Source organism: Microcebus murinus, chromosome 1 (genome assembly GCF_040939455.1).
Source record: "Microcebus murinus isolate Inina chromosome 1, M.murinus_Inina_mat1.0, whole genome shotgun sequence".
Classification (NCBI taxonomy): Eukaryota; Metazoa; Chordata; class Mammalia; order Primates; family Cheirogaleidae; genus Microcebus; species Microcebus murinus.
Genome location: NC_134104.1, coordinates 126,838,597 through 126,861,422, shown reverse-complemented (window position 1 = coordinate 126,861,422; position 22,826 = coordinate 126,838,597). Strand labels below are relative to the sequence as shown.

Here is a 22,826-nt window from a genome sequence, read left to right as displayed (position 1 = left end):
CTCATATAGGGGGACAGTTGTATTTGTAACCCAAGTTCATACATGTTGCTTGAAATGAGTTTAGTTTGTGTGTGGGGGGGGTGGGATAATGAAAGAAAGAAGCAGCAGCACAGATGTTCCCCAAAATTTTCTTGAGGATATTTAATATTAAAATGAGTTTCCAGTCTCTATATATTATTACATATAATAATAGGTGATCTAGAAGAAGCAAAGTAAAATGGGTAGCAGGCATAGAAGTGAAAATCTCCTTCAAATACATAAAAAGTAGGCATACCATTTATCAGTGAATTTAGAGTAAGCTATATTATGAAAATCTGAGGCCTATTTCTGCTAAAAGCTGTTTATTATTTTTGGGGGATGTATTCCTATTTATAGATATTATTTCAATTATAGAAAACTGTAAATATGTACTGTTAATTGATAGGAATGATATAATTACAACCCACCAATTTCCAGATGAGCTGGCCGTGCTATAAATCTTAATTATAGCAAGTGGTCAGGATACTGAGGGCATGTTATTTAATTCAAAAATTGGGTTTTTTTTATTATACATATTATATAAAATCTAAGGGGGAGGTAAGTCTATTAATCATAAATTATTATACATAGAAAATATGGTATTTTTAAAAAACACTTTTTCTTTAGCTTGTTATTCTCAAAATGGCATATGTCTTCAGATGGTGGTATCTGCAGAGGATATTCTGTTGACAATGACTGTACTCAGTGCTGATCTTTGTCATCCAGGAAGGAAATCGAAGAACCGAAAAGTCTTCCTTCTAAATGTTAGAGCACCTCAAGTTCTTCACAAGATTTCCTGTTATGCTCCTTTTCATTTCTTTCTTGTGTTCTTAAAATGCACTCGGTTTTTTTTCTTTCTGTTTCCTTTGTCTATATTTTTAATTGCTTTTTAATATGAACACATCTTTATTTTAAGCACTTACTATAAGTCCAATTTGTAAATGAAATCTTGCCTATAATAAGTATATCAAGTTAAGGGTATGCAGTTCACAGATTTATTTTTACATGTTGACATTTATAAGTACATGTGGTAACTTATGAAATCGTTTCATTACTTAATATGAAATTATATCTTATTTAGGTTTTTATCTTATCGTTGAAGAAGTTGGTTTCAAGTTTAGTTAAAAATAAATTTTATCTTATATAGGACAGAATCAATTTCAAAAGAATACCTATTTTTTTTTTTTTTTTAATTTTTTTTTTTTTTTTTTTGAGACAGAGTCTCGCTTTGTTGCCCAGGCTAGAGTGAGTGCCGTGGCGTCCTGGCTCACAGCAACCTCAAACTCCTGGGCTCGAGTGATCCTTCTGCCTCAGCCTCCCGGGTAGCTGGGACTACAGGCATGCGCCACCATGCCCGGCTAATTTTTTATATATATATCAGTTGGCCAATTAATTTCTTTCTATTTATAGTAGAGACGGGGTCTCGCTCTTGCTCAGGCTGGTTTTGAACTCCTGACCTTGAGCAATCCGCCCGCCTCGGCCTCCCAAGAGCTAGGATTACAGGCGTGAGCCACAGCGCCCGGCCCAAGAATACCTATTTTTAAATAAACAACATATAGCTTATGTTTGGATAAAAAAAATTTTTCAAAATAAACTATAATATCACACTAATATTTGTAGCATCATGAAATCTGTTCAGCAAAATCTTTCTATTGCTAAAGTTTCCTATACTTGAAACTAGTAGAAACTTGTTTATGTTTTAAGAAAAACAAACACAAAAGCTTCTTAAGAAACACTCTTAAATTTTATTTCCTTTAAAAATATTTTATATTAAAATATTAAGCACCACGAAATCTGCTCAGCAAAACCTTTTGATTGCTAAGGTTTCCTATACTCTAGACTAGTAGAAACTTTCTTATGTTTTCTTTGAGCAAAACAAACACAAAAGCTTCTTAGGAAACACTGTTAAAAATTATTTCCTTTAAAACTATTTTAATTTTTTAAGCTTGTGCCGTATTTTTTGTTGTACTATATTTTTAATAATTTGATAAAAGTATTACAACATTGAGTATGAAAGAAAAGTTATTTCCTTTTTGTGAAATCTAATTATTTTTTCTTATGAAATCTAGGAGATGTAGTTACAGGAAACGATGCTCAGGTTTCTGTTCCTGTCCAGACGCTAACTGACCTCCAAGGTACAGTTACCATAGCAACATATAGCGTCTCTCTCTCTCTCTCCCTCTCTCTCTTTCTTTCTCTCTCTCTCTCCATCTCTCTCTGCCTACAGTATTATAATTGCCTACTCCAAAACTCCATTTTTCCTTTTGCCCACCCTTCATTCATAGTGTTTTCAGTTCATTACCATTTTTCAGCCACTGAGTGGCACTGTTGTTTAGAACAAAAATCCCTACTCATCTCATATCTTGGTGTTGCTGAATCTGGCTGTGATGTGAGTTTTCTATTAAGTGTGCACAGGCCTCTTTCTTTGCAAAATATGATTCATCCTATATTGTGTGGTTATTTTAACACATTACACTTTGTGTGGCAGCTCACACTAAGGTGTTCTTTTTGTTACACAGGTGCAGTATTTGACAAATTAGTTCTGAAATAGACAGTTTATTTGCTATGATTAGCCAGAAGTACTTATATCTTACCTAAAATGATTACATCCTGATTTTGAAATGTTTTTAAGTATAGCCTTTGAATTATATTAACACAAAGTGTGTTGTATGTAGCAAATCTCCATATACAGTAACTGGCAATGGTTTATAATAAAAAGAACATTTTAATATCATATCCATTTGTTTAAAATATAGAAAAAAACTGTTTATTTAAGAAAAACAAAAAGTGATAATCATATTTACTACCTCCTGTGGAATTTTAAAGCATGTAAATATTTAACATTGCCACATTAATCTTTTATTATGCAATCTTTTAGATGAAATATGCCATAGAGAGGATTTCTGTATTAAATAGAAGCGTAGACTAACTTTAAGAATCTTCTAATCAAATTCAGACTAAAATGATAGCAGTATTAATTAAAAAATTCATATCATATTTTTCTTAATTTAAAATGTCCATATAGTATAGTCATGCTAATAGTATTAAAATATTGTTTTGATAGTGATATAAATAAATGCAAAAAAGGATTGTGATTAAGAGATTATGTATTGGCTTAACTTCAAGAAAAAAACCACACTGAGGCAACAGAGGAGTGTGCTTTCACTTCTATATATAGTTCCATGTTTCACAGGTACAGTTTCTGGCTGTATTCTGGTAATTGAACCAGATGACCTTTAAGGGCTTTTCTAACTCAGGGATTCTATGAAGAACTGTTTACTCTTCTTGGTGTCTGTTAAGTGATGTACGTAATAAAGGGGTATAGTAAGTAGCATGGAAAATAGAAAAGGCAGATAATCTCTGCATGATTTCTCTGTAGCTTTGCACTTTGATGAATATTAATGTGATCATCTGATATGGTGAGAATTCACAGGACTTATATTTGTTCCCTAAAATTAAATTCTGAGCCCCATAGACAACGTTTTAACAAGTGTTTAGTTGTCTCAGAGTTACTTACTACAGAGTAGATCTTTGGCTTCTCTGCAAAACATGGGCTATGGAGCCCAATTTATGTCTCTGGAAAGAGAGAGCCGAGGATTGGCTTGCTTATTCTGACTTTTGCTTCGATGCTATTGCTCAATCTATTTTTTTCCTATAGAGCAGAGCCATGTGAGCAATGTTACTCTCTTAACAGAACTTTGAAGAGGGAGGTTATATCATTTTGTTCAAATAATTTGTGTTATATTAGTAGAATCATCTCATTCATCTACGAGTATTTATTGTGTGCCTACTATGTGCCAAGCTCTGTTTTCATTGTCCCCTTGGATTTCCCTGCAGCTTTATCCAGTTGCTTGATCGTTACCTTTGTTTTACATGACCCAGTGAAGCCTGCATAGTCAGGAACCAGCTCTTTTTCTAGATGCTCTGTTCAGAATCCCCTCTGCCTCCCACACTCTGACAGAGATTGTTATCAGTCTGATAGGGAAAGTTCCAGCTACTTTAATAGAAATGAGTCACAAATAAACAGCTCTGATCTATGGTAATGATTCTGACAATGATGAGACAATGAGAAGACACTTACCCTGATTTGGAGAAGTTACTTTTTTGTTTTCCTCAACATACTTCCTGAAGAGTACCAAGAAGCAAAGGGAAGTAGAAGTAAACCAAAATAGTTGTGGCAACAAAAACCTTTCTATCTATGCTTAATCAGATCAGTAATATTAGAAGTTGGAGAACTTCATCAGAGGTGCCAAAGATATTATTGTCACCTGTTTTTCAAGAGTAGATACACTTTTTAATTTCAGGGAATTAAACTATTTATATTTTTTCAAGCATCTTTTTTCAAAGTAAAGAAGTAAATTTCAAGAAATTAAGTAAATATCAATACTTTCAATGATTCTTTGATCATATATAGTCTTTTTAAATAAGAGTTTATGTCTGTATCTTTGACTTTTAACACACAGTAGTTATATGGGATCTAATTTTTTAAGGAAATAACCAAGTATAAAGTGAAGTTCTACAATTTAGGTCAATAAGTAATTTTTAGAGAATTATTGGGAAGTTCCATTTTATATGTTACAGTGTAGGTTGCAGTCATAAAAAAATATACCACAGCAGAATTTGTTTTTCAAAGACTTAATGAGTCTTCAAAATTCATTTTGAAAATTGTATACCTACCCCTAGAAACCTTTTTCAAGAGATATTTAGGAATTTATTCTCAAATCAAAAAGCTTTAAAACACAGGTATACACAGAAGACACACACATACTTTTTCCAAAGAGAATTAAGAATTTATTTAATATAACAACAGAAGTACAGTCAACCCCCTGTATCCATGGTCTCCGCATCTGTAGATTCAACCAACCACAGATTGAAAATATTTGGAGGAAAAAAAATTGTTTCTGTACAGAACACATACAGATTGTTTTTCTTGTCATTATTCCCTAAACAATACAGTATAACAGCTATTTACATTGTATTAGGTATAAGTAATCTAGAGATTACTACAAGTATAATATATGGGAAGTTGTGAATAGGTTATATGCAAATACTACTGCCATTTTATATGAGATTAGAGCAACCATGAATTTTTGTATCTGCAAGGATTTTGGAACCAATCCCCGTGGATACGAAGGGGCAACTGTATTTAAGTATAATCATATAATGGGCCTTAAAAAAGAAATTTTGATTTCTTAAGTAATTTCTATAGGCATCTTTAAAATTTATATTTATATATATGTACTTATGGATGTGAATACAAACATGTATGCATGGATATTATTATATCATCAGAGTATTTTTAAATATAAAAAGGATTAAAAAAAGATCAAAAATCTTCCTGCCCAGGTAATCACTGTTGATATTCTTAAGGTAAAACTAAAACACATATAACATTAGATGCTTTCAATTAATTAAATGTATTAAATGAAAAATGGAGAGAGGGAAACTCCATTTTCTCTTCTTACCTCTTTCTGCTAGCCCATTTCCCCAAGGGTAACCACTGCTAAGTGGTTTCTTATGATCCCTTCCAGGAAAGAAAAAATACTTTTTAAATTGAGGACTACTGTGAGAGTCACATTAATGTGATAAGAGCTCACTTGTATGGAAATAACTTTCCCTCTAGACCATCAAGAAGCAAGCACCAACAGAAATGTCCCAGCGCAAATGACAAGCAGCACATTGGTAGGATGAGGAGAAGGATGTCAAGTCAACTACACTAGGACGGAGCAATGACAAGAAAAAGAGCTCCTCCTCACAAGAGTGAGGGAAGAGACCAGAAAGCAAGAAAATGATCCTCATAGATGACACCGTATTTGCTGCTCTCATTGTTTTTGAGAAGTGCTACACCTAAGGCAGAATAAATAGTTCCATTATGTTTAGTATAATCACTTTAAGGCAGAGAAATATATGTAAAACTAATTTGAGGAAGCATCAATTAGAAAATGCATTTTTGTGGAATGACTATTCAAAAAGACATTGAATAAATGAGTTGTTTTTGGACTGAGAACAAGATCAGAATTTGCCCTTTACTTTCAAAAGGCTTCATTCTATTTTTCTTTAATCTAATTTAAGGTTACATTTACTACAGCCCACTTGGCATATCCCTTATTAGGAAGTGACACGGCTTTGCCCAGCATAGGCTCTGGAGTTGGGCCTGGGTTTGAATCCTGGCTCCATCACTGTCATGCCAGATGACCCGGGGGAGGTTCCTTAACCTCTTAATTTTTAAAGAGAGAATAGGAGTGGCTACTTCAAGGACTGTTGCAGGACAATATCACACCTGCCCCACAGTGAGGGTTCTAGGGCGCTATGTACTCAGGGTAGTAATGCTGATGGCAATACCATTAACGTGTTTTTCTCAAACACTATAATTTGATTCTGGCTTTTAGAATTAAATTCTCTCTTTTCTCAATTATCACTTCCAATATTCTAAAAACATATGTTTGCTTGCAAGTACCTGATCCAACAGTGCTTGACTTCTGTGTTCAGGCTAGACTCAGCATGTCTATTCCAGGAGCTTCCAATACAAGCTGCTTCCATTCGCTGTCTTGTAGTGCCAAGATGTGTGTCTTTATGAGTAGACATCAGCCTTCTTGCTCCATCACTCAAGTCTTCAAGGTAACAAAGTGTTACTAGATAGGGGCCCAGATGTCTCTTGTTTTCTTCTGGTCACTATATCAAGTCAAGGTGATCCCCTTTCTATGGCTACAACACTGGGGTTCCCTGGCTTTTTCCTTTCTGCTCTTCTGGGCTGTGCTTCCCCATCAAGCCCCCCTCCCTGAACCCCTCAGACTCCTGAACATTTTGCCTTTGGTTGTCCAGTGTCCAACTCCCTCAGCGAGTCTTTTGTCTACTGGTGTCCTGCCTATCTTTTTAGGAATATACCCAGCCCCTGTTCTTACTTCCCACTGGGTTTAATAAGAGAAAAGCCATGGAAATATTATATATTTATGTGATATGGTTGGAACTTAATAAATACTCTATTCCCTCCTCTTTCCTTCCCTCCCACCTTCTCACTGATGCCTGTGAAGCTCATTCAGTCAACTTAGGCTCTTGACAAATAGCCTCCATTGACTTGGAACACATGGGACACAATCATTATTGAATGTTTCAGAGGGATGGAGAATGAAGGAAGGATATAATATACCTAGACACAGCCATGTCTAGTCCTACAGTAACTGTGCAACTTAGGGAAAAAAAGATAGCTCTTCTTGGCAGATGCAGCTCACACCCGGGAACCTGACTACACAAGCAGAACATGGCCTGGATTTCAGTGGCTCTGCCAGACAATCTTATGTGAATCATATACAATGTTCCCTTGCCCGGAGCCAGTTAGCTAAAGTCTGTGGGATATCATTGAGAAGTACAGCCAGTGTGCCACCAGCAGAGGTCCCACCAGAAGAAAACCTGCAAATATGCAGCCCAGAGTACTGCATATTAAACTGTGTGCTCTAGGTTTGGAAGCCACCACTATGCCTTCCATTAGGCATGGTTTATGTATATTGAGAGTATATGCTAAGCACCATGCTCAACCCTTTACGTTATCCATTTAGGACTCATGGCCACTTGTAGATGAGAACTGTGGCTTATGAAAAGAGTCAATGACTCCTTCAAGGTCACACAACTGGATATACACTGAGTTTAGATTCAAACCTAAGCATGTTTGACCCACCAGGTATTGGCTTGAGGAATTCTATCCTGTAAACATCTCAAATCTACCACCACAGCTTTAGTTTAAGCCTGTGTAATCTCTTGACTAGGCCGATGCAACAGATGCTTCACTCAATCAAACCCTTGTAATCCTCATGCTGCTTAACTGTTTGAAATCTGTAGTAACTCACATAATCTACCAATAAGATAAAGGCCAAACATCTTAACATGAGAACAAGGAGTTCTTCTTGATCTGGTAGACCCATGATCTGGGCTCACCATCCCCCTGGCCCCTGCTCCCCAGGGCTAGATGACCAAAGGAGAAACTAAGCTAATGTTTAGAGTACCAGTAACTTTCAGAAAGAATTTGATATTTAATCCCCCTCCCCCCAAAAAACTCATTGAAATTGTCATCAAATTTTTAGAAAAGCATTCTGTTGAACTTAATCTTTCTTAATCTATGCAGCTTATGGGGTTACAAGCTTGCTGAGACCCCTCAGCTCTGGAGCTATCAAGTGAAGCCTGGGCAAGGTCTCATCCATTTACCAGTGTGGTGTACAAACGTGGTCATAGTCTATGTGTACTAGATATGAAAAAGGGAGGGAAGTCTGATGGTACTTTCTTTTGTCTTGGGGCAGGATTACTCCAGGTACTTGGGCTTTTCTTACAGATCTCAAAAGGAAACACAGTCCCTCATTACCAATAGGGGACTGGGTCCAGGACTCCTGTGGATATCAAAACCCACAGATGCTCATCTCTTATATAAAATGGTAGTATTCGCATATAACCTACACACATTAAATCATCTCTGGATTATTTATACTTAATACAATGTAAATGCTATGTAAATAGTTGTTATACTGTATTTTAAAATTTGTATTATTTTATTGTTGTATTATTTATCATGTTTTTGACTATTTTCGATCCATGGTGGGTTGAACCCGCAGATGCAAAACCCAGAGATATGGAGGGCAGACTGTATTCCATCACACCCTGTGGGAACATATGCTGGTGACTCCATTTTCTTAAGATCTAAATGTTTGTGTCCCAAAGGCACAAAAATGTTAGTGAACTAATTTCCATAACTGAGGAGAAACATATGGTTTTATGTGAGATGTAAGCCAGGTTCTTTATTAATACTGCCACACATTTGAAATTTGATAATTCAGAGATAAATTCTGATAAGAGCTGGCCTTAGTACTATCACTGAAAAGGAAGTTTGCTAAACATAATAATAACTGCAGAGGAAACCTGTGGGTATTATGGCCCGTCACGGGAACAAATTGCTTTCAAATTCTTTCTGGATTGTGTACTTATTCTTATACCATAAATAATTGATAAGCTAATTTATTAAAACAGGCATTCTAAAGATTTCTCCCAGATACATCATTATCATATTTTTATTACAATAGTTACAAAATGCCTTTATGTTGTGAAAAACATTTGGAAATTTAGACTGTTCATTAGTTTATACCTGTGCCGTCCCCTGGGCTACTGGCCCCAACACTTACTGGTATCCCCTGGCCACAAGTGACCACTGAGAAATATCTGTGAGTATGAAATACCCACTGGATTTTGAAAACTTTATGAGAAAAAAAATGAATATAAAATATGTCAATAATTTTTTTGTTTTGATAACATTTTGGATCAACAATAGTTAGTATACATTGGGTTAAATAAAATAAATTAGTAAAATTAATTTCACTTTTTTTTTTACTTTTTATGTGTGAATACAGAAACTCAAATCAAAACACAATACCCTTTACTATAGCCTCAAAGAAAAGTAAATATCTAGGAGTATATTTAACGAAAAATACGAAAGATTTATACAAGGAGAACTACGATACACTAAAAAAAGAAATTGCAGATGATGTAAACAGATGGGAAAATCTACCTTGTTCATGGATTGGTAGAATCAATATTGTTAAAATGTCAATATTACCGAAAATGATCTACAGAATTAATGCAATCCCCAGCAAAGTACCACCAGCATTTTTTACAGATCTAGAAAAAACAATTCTTCACTTTGTATGGAACCAAAAAAACCCTCGTATAGCCAAAGCAATCTTAAGTAAAAAGAACAAACTGGGAGCCATCAGTCTTCCTGACTTCAAGCTGTAAAATAAAGCAATAATAGTTAAATCAGCCTGGTAAAAAATTTAAAGTTATATATGTGGTTCACATTATATTTCCATTGAGCAGCATTGGCATATGCAGTCCTCTTCAGATATTCCAAATTGGATGTCTGCAGACCTTTATCATAGCCCCACAACTGTGCTAGCTTTTCCCCACAGGTGAAATCTGACCTTTGTGTAATAATTCAAGTAGAAACACTTGTAATTGAATGCAAAAGGACTGACCCCTGCCCCATCAGTTATTTTCTGTTCCTTAGAAAAAGCCATTCTTAAAATTGGATAGAAAGGCCTATTTCCATTTTTTTCTTTTTCTTGCCATTTTGAATTAATAGTTCCTTGGAGTCACCCTCCAGGATACAGAAATTAATTATGTGTATTGGCATAGTCTTTAAGTTTAGACAACTCAGGGTTTAACTTACGATGTTTCTAGCTGTATACATTAACTCTATGTTCTTGGACAAGTGAATTAAACCCTCTGAGCTTCAATTTTCTCATACATAACCACCTCACAATGTCATCAGGATTAAATAAGATAATATTTGTAAAGATCCAGATACATACAGGGACAAATATCTTGCAAATATCACATTGCTATAGTATATTCTAATTTTCTGATTTCTTTTTCTTTTGGTAGGCAAATTAAGGAAGTATGTATACTTCTTTAAGTATGTATAGGGAAGTTTGGAGGAAAAAATGAGTAGTACCCAGCTACAGTACATGTAAAATCTAGAATCGAAGAAAAGGTTTCTTGGTTTTATTATAATTTTAATATGGAAACATTGATTTATACAAACTGGGAAAGCTTCTGAAGATATTGTTAATATTATGTAATTTTTTTAAATGCAAAAATTTCCCAACAGCTTTGAATATAATTTTACTTATATATTGTAAATTTCATATAAAAATATAGGTACATAATGCATACTCTCTACCTTATTTCAGAAAGAATTCAAAACAACTAAAATTGTATAAGATTTAATGGCTATAACTGCTCACAACAGTTGTAATCCACAAAATTCTAACTTTTTCCAGGAGTATAATAAAATTTAATGCTTCTACCTGGAATTTTAGATTAACTCAGAATTTGAACTATAATGTCAAATATTGAGAGTCTAGAGATCATAAGTAGAGTATAATAATCAAAGGAGTAATACAGAAAATTTCCCAGAGCTGAAGAAAGATATTAGCCTGGAGATTGAAAAAAATCCCATAAGCAGGATGAAAGTAAAAAAGACTCATCCCTAGAAGCCCCATGTAAGATTTACAGAACTTCAAGGATGAAGAGGAAACTCTTTCCAGAAAGAATGCCCCAAAAAGAGGTTTTTTTATAAGATAATCATCAGATAGACATCAAATTTCTTATTGCTAAAACTGAAGGCCAGAGACATTTAAGTTCATTTTCAAATTTATGAGGGAAAAATGTTTTGAACTAGAACTAGAATCTTACTCTCAGCCAAATGGGATTCAAATGGGAAGATAAAATAGACATTTGGGGACATGTAAGATTTCAGGTCTATCAATAGACTTGGTGCCCTCCCCCCTCCCAAATATTTATTTATTTAGTATACACACATATCTGCCACTTATAACTGTAAATCATTCTTCTAAGTAACTCTTGAATTAAAAAGGAAATCAAAAATAAAATTACAAATGTTTTAGAAGTCTATGGATAATGAGAGTACCAACTACCAAAACCCTAAGAGATAGAGATAAAATGATCCTTAGGGGAAAGGCAGTTATTAGAAAATAAGAAAGACTATAAAATATCTAAATATACAATTCAAGAAGAATAAATGGAACAAAATACATCTAAGGAAAGTAATGTAATGAATATGAATTTAAAAAGAGATTAACAGTACATAATAAAACAGATTATGTAAATGAAACCAAAAGGTGATTCTTTAAACAGTGAAGTAACCCAACATTCAGTAAATCTGATCAAGAATAAATGAGAGAAAAACACTAACACAATGAAAGTAAGAATTATGATATAAGTGAAGATACAGAAGAAGAATTTTTTTTAGAATTATGAGAGACTACTATATACAGCTTTTTAAGTTGAAAGTCTAGACAAAGTTTTCTCTTGCTGATATAAAAAAATTACCACTAACTTAGTGGCTTAAACAATACAAATGTATTATTCACCAGTGTTCTACGTCAGAAGTCTGACACAGGTTTCACTAAGCTAAAAATCAAAGTATCAGAAGGCTTTGGGGGAGAATCTATTTCCTTGCCTATTTGCCATGTTGACAGAATTTAGTTTCTTTTGACCAAACTCCATTTCCTTGCTAGCTGTAAGTTGATGACCATTTCCAGCTTTCAAAGGATGCCATATTTCTTAGCTTGTGGCCTCATTTCTCCATCTTTAAAGCTAGCAACACCAGGTGAAGTCCCTCTTATGCTTCAACTCTCTCCTTTTTCTTCTTCACTCACATCTCTTTGACTCATTCTTCTGCCTTCCTCTTCCACTTTAAGGACTCATTATTAGATTGTCCCAACATGGTAACCCAGGATATTCTCTTCATCTCAAGGTTCCTAATCTTAATCACACCTGCAAATTCTCTTTTGCTGTATAAAATAACAAATTCATAGGCTCTGGGAATTAAGATCATAGGCATTACTCTGTCCGCATATGCTTTCTTAGAAAGACAAAAATGATCATAATTGACCAAAGAATAGTTAGAAAACTTTAATAGAGGGAAAACATAGGGGAAAAAATCCCAAAAGTCATCATAGCAGTGCCTTCAAAAAGTCACTGGGCTCTTTTTCTACCATGTGAGGTTCTAACAAGAAGTCAGCATTCTGCAGCTGGAAAAGGGCCCTCTCCAGAATGCAACCATCCTGGCACCCTAATCTTAGACTTCCAGCCTCCAGAACTGTAGCACAATGAGTTCTAACCAACAAAGGCACATTGAGTTTTGTAGGCTGGGAAGTCCAAAGTCAGGTGCTGTGAGGGGATGGAGCAACATGGCTGAATAGAAACCAGTGATCATCCGTCTGCACAAATACTAAATTTGACAACTATCCATGCAAGGAAGGAAACATGCTGTCCTGAAAGGAAGGACCCATTCCTGGCAGGATTCATGACTTTCTGACTAAAGAGCCTTTGGATGTTAAATAAACATCAGAGGTGGCCAGGCAATAGTCACTACAGGCTTTGGGTGAGACTGGGCTGGCTTCAGGTGTGGCCTGACACTGGTGGCCATGAGGGAATGCCCATGGTACTTCTCCACCAATTCCAGTAGCCAAGCTCAGACAGCAAGGGAGAAAAGTGAGAGTCTTTGCCTGGCAAAAAGGGGAATTTCCCGTATATTACCCAAGTCCTCCAAGGCAGTACCACCAGGAATGTGCAAGAGTCATTACTGGGGTTAAGGCACTCCCAGTGCTGATGCGGCTGTAGTGACCAAAGACTTAGATCATAACACTCAATTCCCTTTGAATACCTGGAAAGCCTTCTCAAGGATGGGTTCAAACAAGCCCAAACTGTGAAAATTAAAATAAATACCTAACTCTTCAATGCCCAAACATCGATAAACATCAATGAACATCAAGAACACCCAGGAAAACATGGCCTCTCAAAAAAAACGAAGGTACCAATAACCAATCATGGAGTAATGGAGATACGTGACCTTTCAGATGAAGAATTCAAAACAGCTATCTGAAGAAGCTCAGTGAACTTCAAGACAACACAGAGAAGAAATTTAGAAGCTATCAGAGAAATTTAACAAAGAGATTGAAATAATTTTTAAAAATCAAACAGAAATTCTGGAGCTTAAGAATTCCATTGACAAACTGAGAAATGCATCAGAGTCTCTCAACAGCAGAATTGACCAAGCAAGAGAAAGAATTAGTGAGCTTGAAGACAGGTTATTTGAAAATACACAGTCAGAAGAGAAAAAATAATAAAAAAGAGTATGAAGGATGCCTAGAACATCTAGAAAATAGTGTCAAAGGGGCAAATCTAAGAGTTAATGGCCTTAAAGAGAAGTTATAGAAAGAGATTAGGATAGAAAGTTTATTGAAAGGAATAACAATAGAGAATACTTGAAACCTAAAGAAAGATATGAATATTCAAATACAATAAGATCATAGAACCCAAGCAGATTTAACCTAAACAAGACTACCTCAAGGCATTTAATAATCAACCTCCCAAAAGTCACTGATAAAGAAAAGGTCCTAAGAGAAACCAGAAAAAAGAAAAATAACATTTAAAGGAGCTCTGATACATCTGGGAGCCGACTTCTCGGTGGAAACCTTACAGGCGAGGAGAAAGTGGCATGATATGTTAAAAATGCGAAAGGAAAAAAGTCTTAACCTGAGAAATATATCCTTCAAACATGAAGGAGAAATAAAAAAGACTTTGCCAGACAAACAAACGCTAAGGGATTTAATCAACACCAGACCTATCCTACAAGAAATACTAAAAGGAGTTCTTCAATAGGAAAGAAGAGGATGTTAATGAATAATAAGTCATTTGAAGGTAAACAACTAAATGGTAACAGTAAGTGCACAAATATAGAATATTGTTGCATTTGTGGTGCATAAACCACTCAAATCTTAAGTAGGAAGCCTAAAAGACAAACCTGTCAAAAATAACTACAACAACCATTCGAAAGATAGATAGTATGAAAGCATATGGATGGAAACAACAAAAAGATAAAAAGTGGGGGTGGGGATGAAGTTAAAGGGCAGAATTTCTGTTAGATATCTCTTTTCTTGTTTGTTTGTAAGCAGAGATGTCATAGTCTTAAAATAATTTATTATAAAATGTTTTTTGTAAGCCTCATGGTAACCCCAAATCAAAAAACCTACAACAGATATACAAAAAATAAAAAGCAAGAAATTAAAACAAACTACCAGAGAAAATCACTTTTTTTTTTTTTTTTTTTTGAGACAGAGTCTCACTTTGTTGCCCAGGCTAGAGTGAGTGCCGTGGCGTCCTAGCTCACAGCAACCTCAAACTCCTGGGCTCGAGTGATCCTTCTGCCTCAGCCTCCCGGGTAGCTGGGACTACAGGCATGTGCCACCATGCCCGGCTAATTTTTTTTATATATATATTAGTTGGCCAATTAATTTCTTTCTATTTATAGTAGAGACGGGGTCTCGCTCTCGCTCAGGCTGGTTTTGAACTCCTGACCTTGAGCAATCCGCCCGCCTCGGCCTCCCAAGAGCTAGGATTACAGGCGTGAGCCACAGCGCCCGGCCAGAAAATCACTTTTAACAAAGGAAAACATGAAGGAAGTAAGAAAGAGAGGACAAAACAACCAGAAATCAAATAATAACATAGCAGTAGTAAGTAATTACCTATTATTAGTAGTAATAACATTGAATGTGAATGGACTAAACTTTCCAATCAAAAGACGTAGAGTGGCTGAATGGATTTAAAAAAGAAGATCCAACCATATGTTGTCTGCAAGAGACACACTTCACCTAAAATAGTCACTCATAGACCAAAAATAAAGGAATGAAAAAAGATATTCCATGCAAATGGAAAACAAAAAGGAGCAGGAATAGCTATACTTCTATCAGATAAAATAGATTTCAAGACAAAAACTGTAAAAAGAGTTGAAGAAGGTTTTTATATAATGATAAAGAGGTCAATTCAGCAACAAGCTATAACAGTTCTAAATATATATGCATGTAACACTAGAGTACCCATATATATAAATAAAATATTATCAGAGCTAAAGAGAGAAATAAACCCCAATATAATTGTTGGAGACCTAAACAGTCCCATTTCAGCATTGGGGAGATCATCCAGCAAGAAAATCAACAAAGAAACATCAGGCTTAACCTGTACTATAGACCAAATGGACCTAATAGATATTTACAGAATGTTTCATCCAGCAGCTGCAGAATACACATTCTTCTTCTCAGCTCCTGGATCATTCTCAAACGTAGACCGTATGTTAGGCCACAAAATAAGCCTTAAAATTTTTTTAAAAATTGAAATCATGTCAAGTATTTTCTCTAACTAGAGTGGAATAAAACTAAAGATCAGTAACAAGAGCATTCAAAACTATACAAACACATGGAAATTAAACAGTACGATCCAATCAATGAAGAGATAAAAAGGAAACTTTTTAAATCCTCAAAACAAATGCAAATGACAGCACAACATATCAAAATTTATAGGATACAGCAGAAGCAGTAGTAAGAGGAAAGTTTATAGCAATAATTGCCTACATCAAAAAAGTAGAAAAGCTTCAAAGGAACAACCTAATGATTCATATCAAAGAACTAGAAAAACAAAAGCAAAGCAAACCCAAAATTAGTAGTAGAAAAGAAATAATAAATATCAGAGCAGAAATAAATGACATTGAAACAAACAAAAAAAAAATACAAAAGGTCAAGGAAACAAAAAGTTGGTTTTATGAAAAGATAAAATTGGCACACCTTTAGCCAGACTAAGAAAAAATGAGAGAAGACCCAAAGAAATAAAATCAGACATGAAAAAGGAGACATTACAAGTGATATTTCAGAAATCCAAAAAAAGGATCATTAGAGACTACCAAGAGCAACTATATGCCAATAATTTGGAAAACCTAGAAGAAATGGTTAAATTCCTTGGTACATACAACCTACCAAGATTGAACCAGAAAGAAATCCGAAACCTGAATGACCCAATAACAAATAATGAGATAGGAGCAGTAATAAAAAGTCTCCTATCAAAGAAAAGCTCAGAACCTGATGGCTTCACTGCTGAATTCTACCAAACATTCAAAAAAGAATTAATTCCAATCCTACTGAAACTATTCCAAAAAAAAATCTAGGAGAAGGGAATACTCCCAAACTCATTCTGTGAGGCCTGGTACCAAACCTGACAAAGACACAACAAAAAAAGAAAACTCAATATCTCTGATGATCATAAATGCAAAAATTCTCAACAAAATACTAGCAAGCCAAATTCAGCACATCAAAAACATAATCCACCATAATCAAATGGGTTTCATCCCAGAGTTACAAGAATGGTTTAACATACACAAATCAATAAACATGATTCACCACTTAAACAAAAACAAAGATCCTATGATCATCTCATAGATGCAGAGAAAGCGTTTGATAAAATCTAGCACCTTTTCATGATAAAAGCCCTCAACAAACTAGGCATAGAAGGAATATATCAAAATTATAAAAGCCACATATGACAGACTCACAGTCAACATAATACTGAATGGGGAAAAGTTGAAAGCATTCCCTCTTAGAACTAAAATAAGACAAGAATTCCCACTGTCAAAACTTCTGTTCGGCATAGTACTTAGAAGTCCTAACCAGAGCAGTCAGGCAAGAGAAGGAAATAAAAGGTTTCCAAATCAGAAAAGAGGCAAACAAACTATCCTTGTTTGCTGATGATATGATCTTGTATCTAGAAAACCCTAAAGACTCCATCAAAAGACTCCTGAAATTGATAAATAAATTCAGCGAAGTCTCAAGTTACAAAATCAATGTATGCAAATCAGTAGCATTTCTATGTACTAATAACAGTCAAGTGGAGAGTCCAATCAAGGACTCAATACCTCTCACGATAGCTATAAAGAAAATAAAATACCTAGGAATATACTTAACAAAGGAGGTTAAAAACCTTTACAAAGACAACTGAAAACACTGATGAAAGAAATCACAGATGACACAAACAAATGGGAAAACATCAGATGCTCATGGATTGGTAGATCAACATCCTTACTGCTCAAAGTGACTTACAGATTCAATGCACTACCCATTAAAATGCCAGCATCATATTTCACATATCTAGAAAAAATTAACTCTTAAGCTTCATTTGGAATAAAAAAGCCCAAATAATCAAAATAATCTTAACTAAAAAGAACAAATCTTGAATCATCACATTACCTGATTTCAAATTATACTAAAAGGCTATAGGAACCAAAAGAGCATGGCACTGGTATAGAGACATAAACCAATGGAACAGAATAGAGAACCCAGAAATAAAATCATCTACCTATAACCAACTGATCTTCAAAAAAGCAGACAACAACATACACTGGGGAAAGGAAGTTCTATTCAATAAATTCTGTTGGAAAAATTGGACAGACACATGAAAAAGAATGAAACAGGATCCCTATCTCTCACCATATACCAAAATTAATTCAAGATGGATTAAAGACTTAAATATAAGGCATGAAACCTTGAAAATTCTAGTAGAAAATATAAGAAAAACTCTTTTAGACATTGGCCCAGGCAACAAATTTATGACTAAGACCCCAAAGGCAAATACAGCAACAACAAAAATAAATGGGACTTAATTAAAGTAAAAACCTTCTGCACTGCAAAGGAAATAACCAGTAGAATAAATAGACAACAACCCACAGAATGGGAGAAAACATTCGCAAGCTATATATCTGATAAAGGACTGATAAGCAGAATCTACAAAGAATTCAAACAAATCAGAAAAAAAAAAAAAACTCCATCAAAAAGTAGGTAAAAGATACTAACAGTGTTTGAAAAGAAGATAGACAAATGGCCAAGAAACATATGAAAAAGTGCTCAACATCACTAATCATCAGGGAAATGCAAATTAAAACTACAGTGAGATACCACCTTACCCCTATCAGAATGGCCATTATTAAAAAGTCAAAAAACAGTAGATGCTGGCATGGATGCAGAGAGAAAGGAACACTTATACACTGTTGGTGGGACTGCAAATTACTACCATCTCCATGGAATATGGTATAAATATTCCTCAAAGAAATAAATGTAGGCCTCCCATTCAATCTATCAATCCCACTGCTATGTATCTACCCAAAGGAAATGAAGCCATTTTATCAAAAGACACTTGCACTTGAATGTTTATCACAGCACAATTCACAGTTGCAAAGATGTGGAATCAACCTAAGTGTCCATCAGTTCATGAGTGGATAAAGAAAACATGATTTTTATATATATATATATATATATATATATATATATATATATTCATTCCATGGAGTACTACTCAGCCATAGAAATGAATGAAATAACGTCATTTGGAGCAATGTGGAAAGAACTGGAAAACATTATCTTAAGTGGAGTGTTTCAGGAATGGGAAAACCAAACACTGTATGTTCTCACAAATAATTGGGAGCTGATAGGTGAGTACATATGGGCACAAAGCAATATAAAGGTTATGAGAAAACCAAGACGGGGATGATGGGAGAGTAGGTGTTCAACATTATGAGTAATCAGTAAATTATAAATCAAAATCACAATCTCATACCCATTAGGGTGGCTAAAATAAAAAGCTGATAGTATTGTCAAGGATGTGGGGATTACATAATGCTGATGGAAATTAAAAATTATATTGCCACTTTTGAAAGTTTGGCAGTTTCTTAATATGGTACAGAGTTGCTATATTGACCTAGCAATTCCACTTCTAGGTATCTGCCTGACAGAAATGGAAATGTGTCCACACAAAAATTTCTACTTGAATGTTCATAGCAACATTATTTATAATAGCCAAGAAATGGATATATGCTAAATGTCCATCAACTGAATAGATAAACCAAATGTGGTATATCCATACAATGGAATATTATTTGGCAATAAAAAGGCATGTAGTGCTACTGATACAGGCTACAACACATATGAACCTTGAAAACATTGTGCCATGAGACAAAAGCCAGTCACAAAAGACTGGATATTAAATCATTCCATTTTTATTACAAGCCCAAAAAAGGCAAATCCATAGAGACAGAAAGTAAGTAGACTGTGGTTGCCAAGGACTATCGGGAAGTGGGGGAGGTAGTGGGAGTAACTGCTAATGGGCACAGGATTTTATTTTGGGGTAGTGAAATTGTTCTAAAATAAGAATGGTGATGGTCATACAGCTCAGTAAATATACTAAAAACCACTGAATTATATACTTTAGAAGAGTGAATGTTATGGTATATGAATTGTATCTCAAAGTGTTACTTTTCAAAAGGCAGCATTCACAGTTAATCTGTTTATGATGAAAGTATATTTACATGTTAGTGGTATAATTTTTAAAAGAGAAAATAAACTAATAGATAGTTCCTGAGATAATTTTCAGCTCTAATATTCTAGGACCCTGTGCTATTGAGATCATTGCAATGAAAAGGTAACCCAGGGAAGTTAGGGCCTAGAGCCCTGGAGCTGGGTAGGAGACATGGAGGCAGAGAAGAGAAGTAAAGGCCTGGGTAGAATTTTCATAGTCTAGGCCCTGAATTTAGCATAAGATGCTTCTAGACCTTGGGAGCTGTTCTTCCGTACCCTTTGCTAACCTCTGGGGCCCTTCTATCCTTCATGGCTCAGCTCTAGAATCACACATTACAGGCTGTTTTCTTCAGGAAACAGACCCTGAAATGTAATTAAAAGTGGGGAAAAAAAAACCATTATTGGGGAATAACGTTGTGTTAAAGGAAATGAGGAGGAAATAGGATTGAGCAGAAGGATGGCAGCAGACCATGAAGATCTAACAGATCTCTTCCAGCTCAACAGGGGACTCTGCAGCCAAGATTTCCTACTTGAGGAGTCCTGTCATGGGTAGAAATGGGTAGTCCCTTTACTATCAGTCACTAGCTGGGAACCCATCTGAGAAGAACATGAACTTAGTTCAAAACCTCAGGTAGATCCTGAACAATCTAACAGCTAGACTGTCAGCTAACCATATTCCTTGAGGCAACAAGCTTTTCCTTAACGGGGATCTGTCAGTACCTCCAGGTCTGCCACAACTCCTTGTGAAATGTACCTGGACTCTCCTCCCACCCAGGGGGAAGGTATAATAATAACTCTCTCTTGAGAGAAATAATATTCTTACTACCACTCTTGGTTTATTATTTCTCCCCCTTTATCCCAGGTTCTGAACTCTTGGAGGACAGAAACCTCAATCTGAATCCCTACTGCTGAATACAGAGAAGGCTTCAGTGTAATAAAATTGTCTTGAAAGCAGGAATAGTCGAGGGCTCCTAGGGACTGGGAGTAGATAATTACTAGTCCACCTATATTGTAATAACTTTTTTGTACCTGGTGACCCAAGATTGGAGAAGATTACTCTGAAGTATCTATTATTGTCTGCTGGATTGTCTTCTTACCTCTGGCTGCTTCTTTTCAATCAACTTTGCTGCTTTCTTGTGATGCCCCTAACCTTTAAACTTTAAAATTTCCAAGGGGCCAGTCTTTGGACTTAACCCCTTTTCAATCTATCCCTTCTCTATTGGTGATCTCATGGCTTTAAATACAGACTATCTGCTACTGACTTCCAAATTTATATCTATAGCTCAGATCTTTTCCCTGAAATCCAGACTCATTCCCCACTGCCTACATGACATCTCTGTTTGGATATCTGATTAAGCAACTCAAATTCAACAAGTCTGAAAGTAAACTGTTGATCTTATTCCTAAAACCTGCTCCCCCTCACTCTTCCCCACTTTATTAAGTAGCAGGTCCATCATTCTTGCTTGGGCCAAAAATTTGGGGTTAAATTTGATTCCTCTCTTCTCTGTATCTTTAAGGGGTTTATCAGTAAATCAAGTCAATTTTTGTCTAGAATCTGACTTCTCACATCAGAATGAATCTGATCATTCTGGATACTTAGATTTTTACAGCAGCAAAAATTGGTTTCCATGCTTTTATCTTTGTTCCACCTCCTACCCTCCAACCTCTTCTTCCTTCTTCATCTCTCCAGTTCTATTCTCGACATAGCAGCCAGAGCGATCCTTTCAAAATGTAAGTCAAATCATGTCACTCCCCTCCTCAAACCCTCTAGTGGTGGCCCATGGCTTCCCTTCTCAGAGTAAAAGTAATCAAAATCATCTACAAATCTCGACTTGTTCTGATCTCCTACTTGCTCCCAAACCTCATCTCGTAACCTTTGCCCCCCTCACTCTTAGCTTTAGCCATACTGTCCACCTTGTTATTCCTTGAACACATGAAGGCTCTGCCTTAGGGCCATTGCACTTGGTATTCTGTCATATTTTCTTCAAACGTGGTTCTTCACCTTCAAATTTTTGCTCAAATGTTAACACACTTCAATTCTCAGTGACACATTCCCTGACCTGAGAGAAAAAGAAAGAGGTTCTTCTGAAAAAGTTTGGCAAAGGATATAGATTTTTTAATCTTACTAATATAATATGCAGTATAACAGGTTTTGATAATTAAAGGATGATTCCATCAGTGAGGGAAAAATCCAATCATTTAAGCATTGATTTCTGAAAATTGGATTTTTAATTTTTTTAATATGTGTGTGCAATGCTTAGACTATTGCAATATAAATTACATATGGAAAATGATGATGATACTTCAAAATTATAATGATACTTCATTGTTTTTACAAAGTTCACAGCTATTCTGATATATAAAAAGGCATGCATTTTAATACATCATAGTGTCATCATGTTGACAGTGTCAACAAAGTAGTCTCATAATCGATCATCATTTATTTAAAGCAGTAGATTCAATAGCTTAATGAAAGAGTCTGATATTTCATTATTGCTACTTAATTTTTTTTACAGGGCAAAGTTCTAAAAACATCAGTTCATCTCCAAGCATTGAGAGTTTGCCTGGAGGAAGAGAATTCACTGGCTCCCCACCTACATCTGCTACTAAAAAAGATTCCTTTTTTAGCAACATCTCTCGTTCTCGCTCACACAGCAAAACTATGGGCAGAAAAGAATCTGTAAGTATTTAAGAACAATTTTCTTTTTATTTTTCATTTTCTTCTAGAGTGCTAGTATTTATGAAAGCTCCTTTAGTGCCCAGCTGTATAAAGATCTTAAAACTTTTCTGGATTAAAATGAATTATTTTATCAAAAGAATCTTAATTTTATTATTATAATTTAGTAACATTTTAAGACTATGGTCTATGTATTACACTGGGGGGAAAAGGTAGCATCAATTTAAAATAAGTTGAATGTTACTCAAGTCTCAGTCCTTTTTTCCTCTACAAATGCCTTCTTTCAAAGCCTGTATTTTCTTATTTAACAAATAACATTATAACAAATGAGAGATTGTGACACTTGAAACAAACCAAACTGGTTTTTTTCCATTTTAAGAATTTCTTGAAAATTAAAA

The 22,826-nt window shown here is 35.1% G+C and overlaps 1 protein-coding gene across 6 annotated transcripts in view; it reads left to right on the top strand.

Moving 5' to 3' along the window:
- Nucleotides 1–22,826, top strand: part of TBC1D5 (TBC1 domain family member 5) — a 529,649-nt gene that overhangs the window by 458,541 nt on the left and 48,282 nt on the right. For 5 of the 6 annotated variants that reach the window (XM_076005553.1, XM_020289677.2, XM_076005562.1 and 2 more), the window contains 2 exons: nt 2,088–2,153; nt 22,268–22,431. In XM_076005553.1, the coding sequence (XP_075861668.1) occupies nt 2,088–2,153; nt 22,268–22,431 (230 nt within the window). The remainder of the gene's footprint in view (nt 1–2,087; nt 2,154–22,267; nt 22,432–22,826) is intronic. The other variant, XM_020289588.2, reaches the window with a different exon arrangement.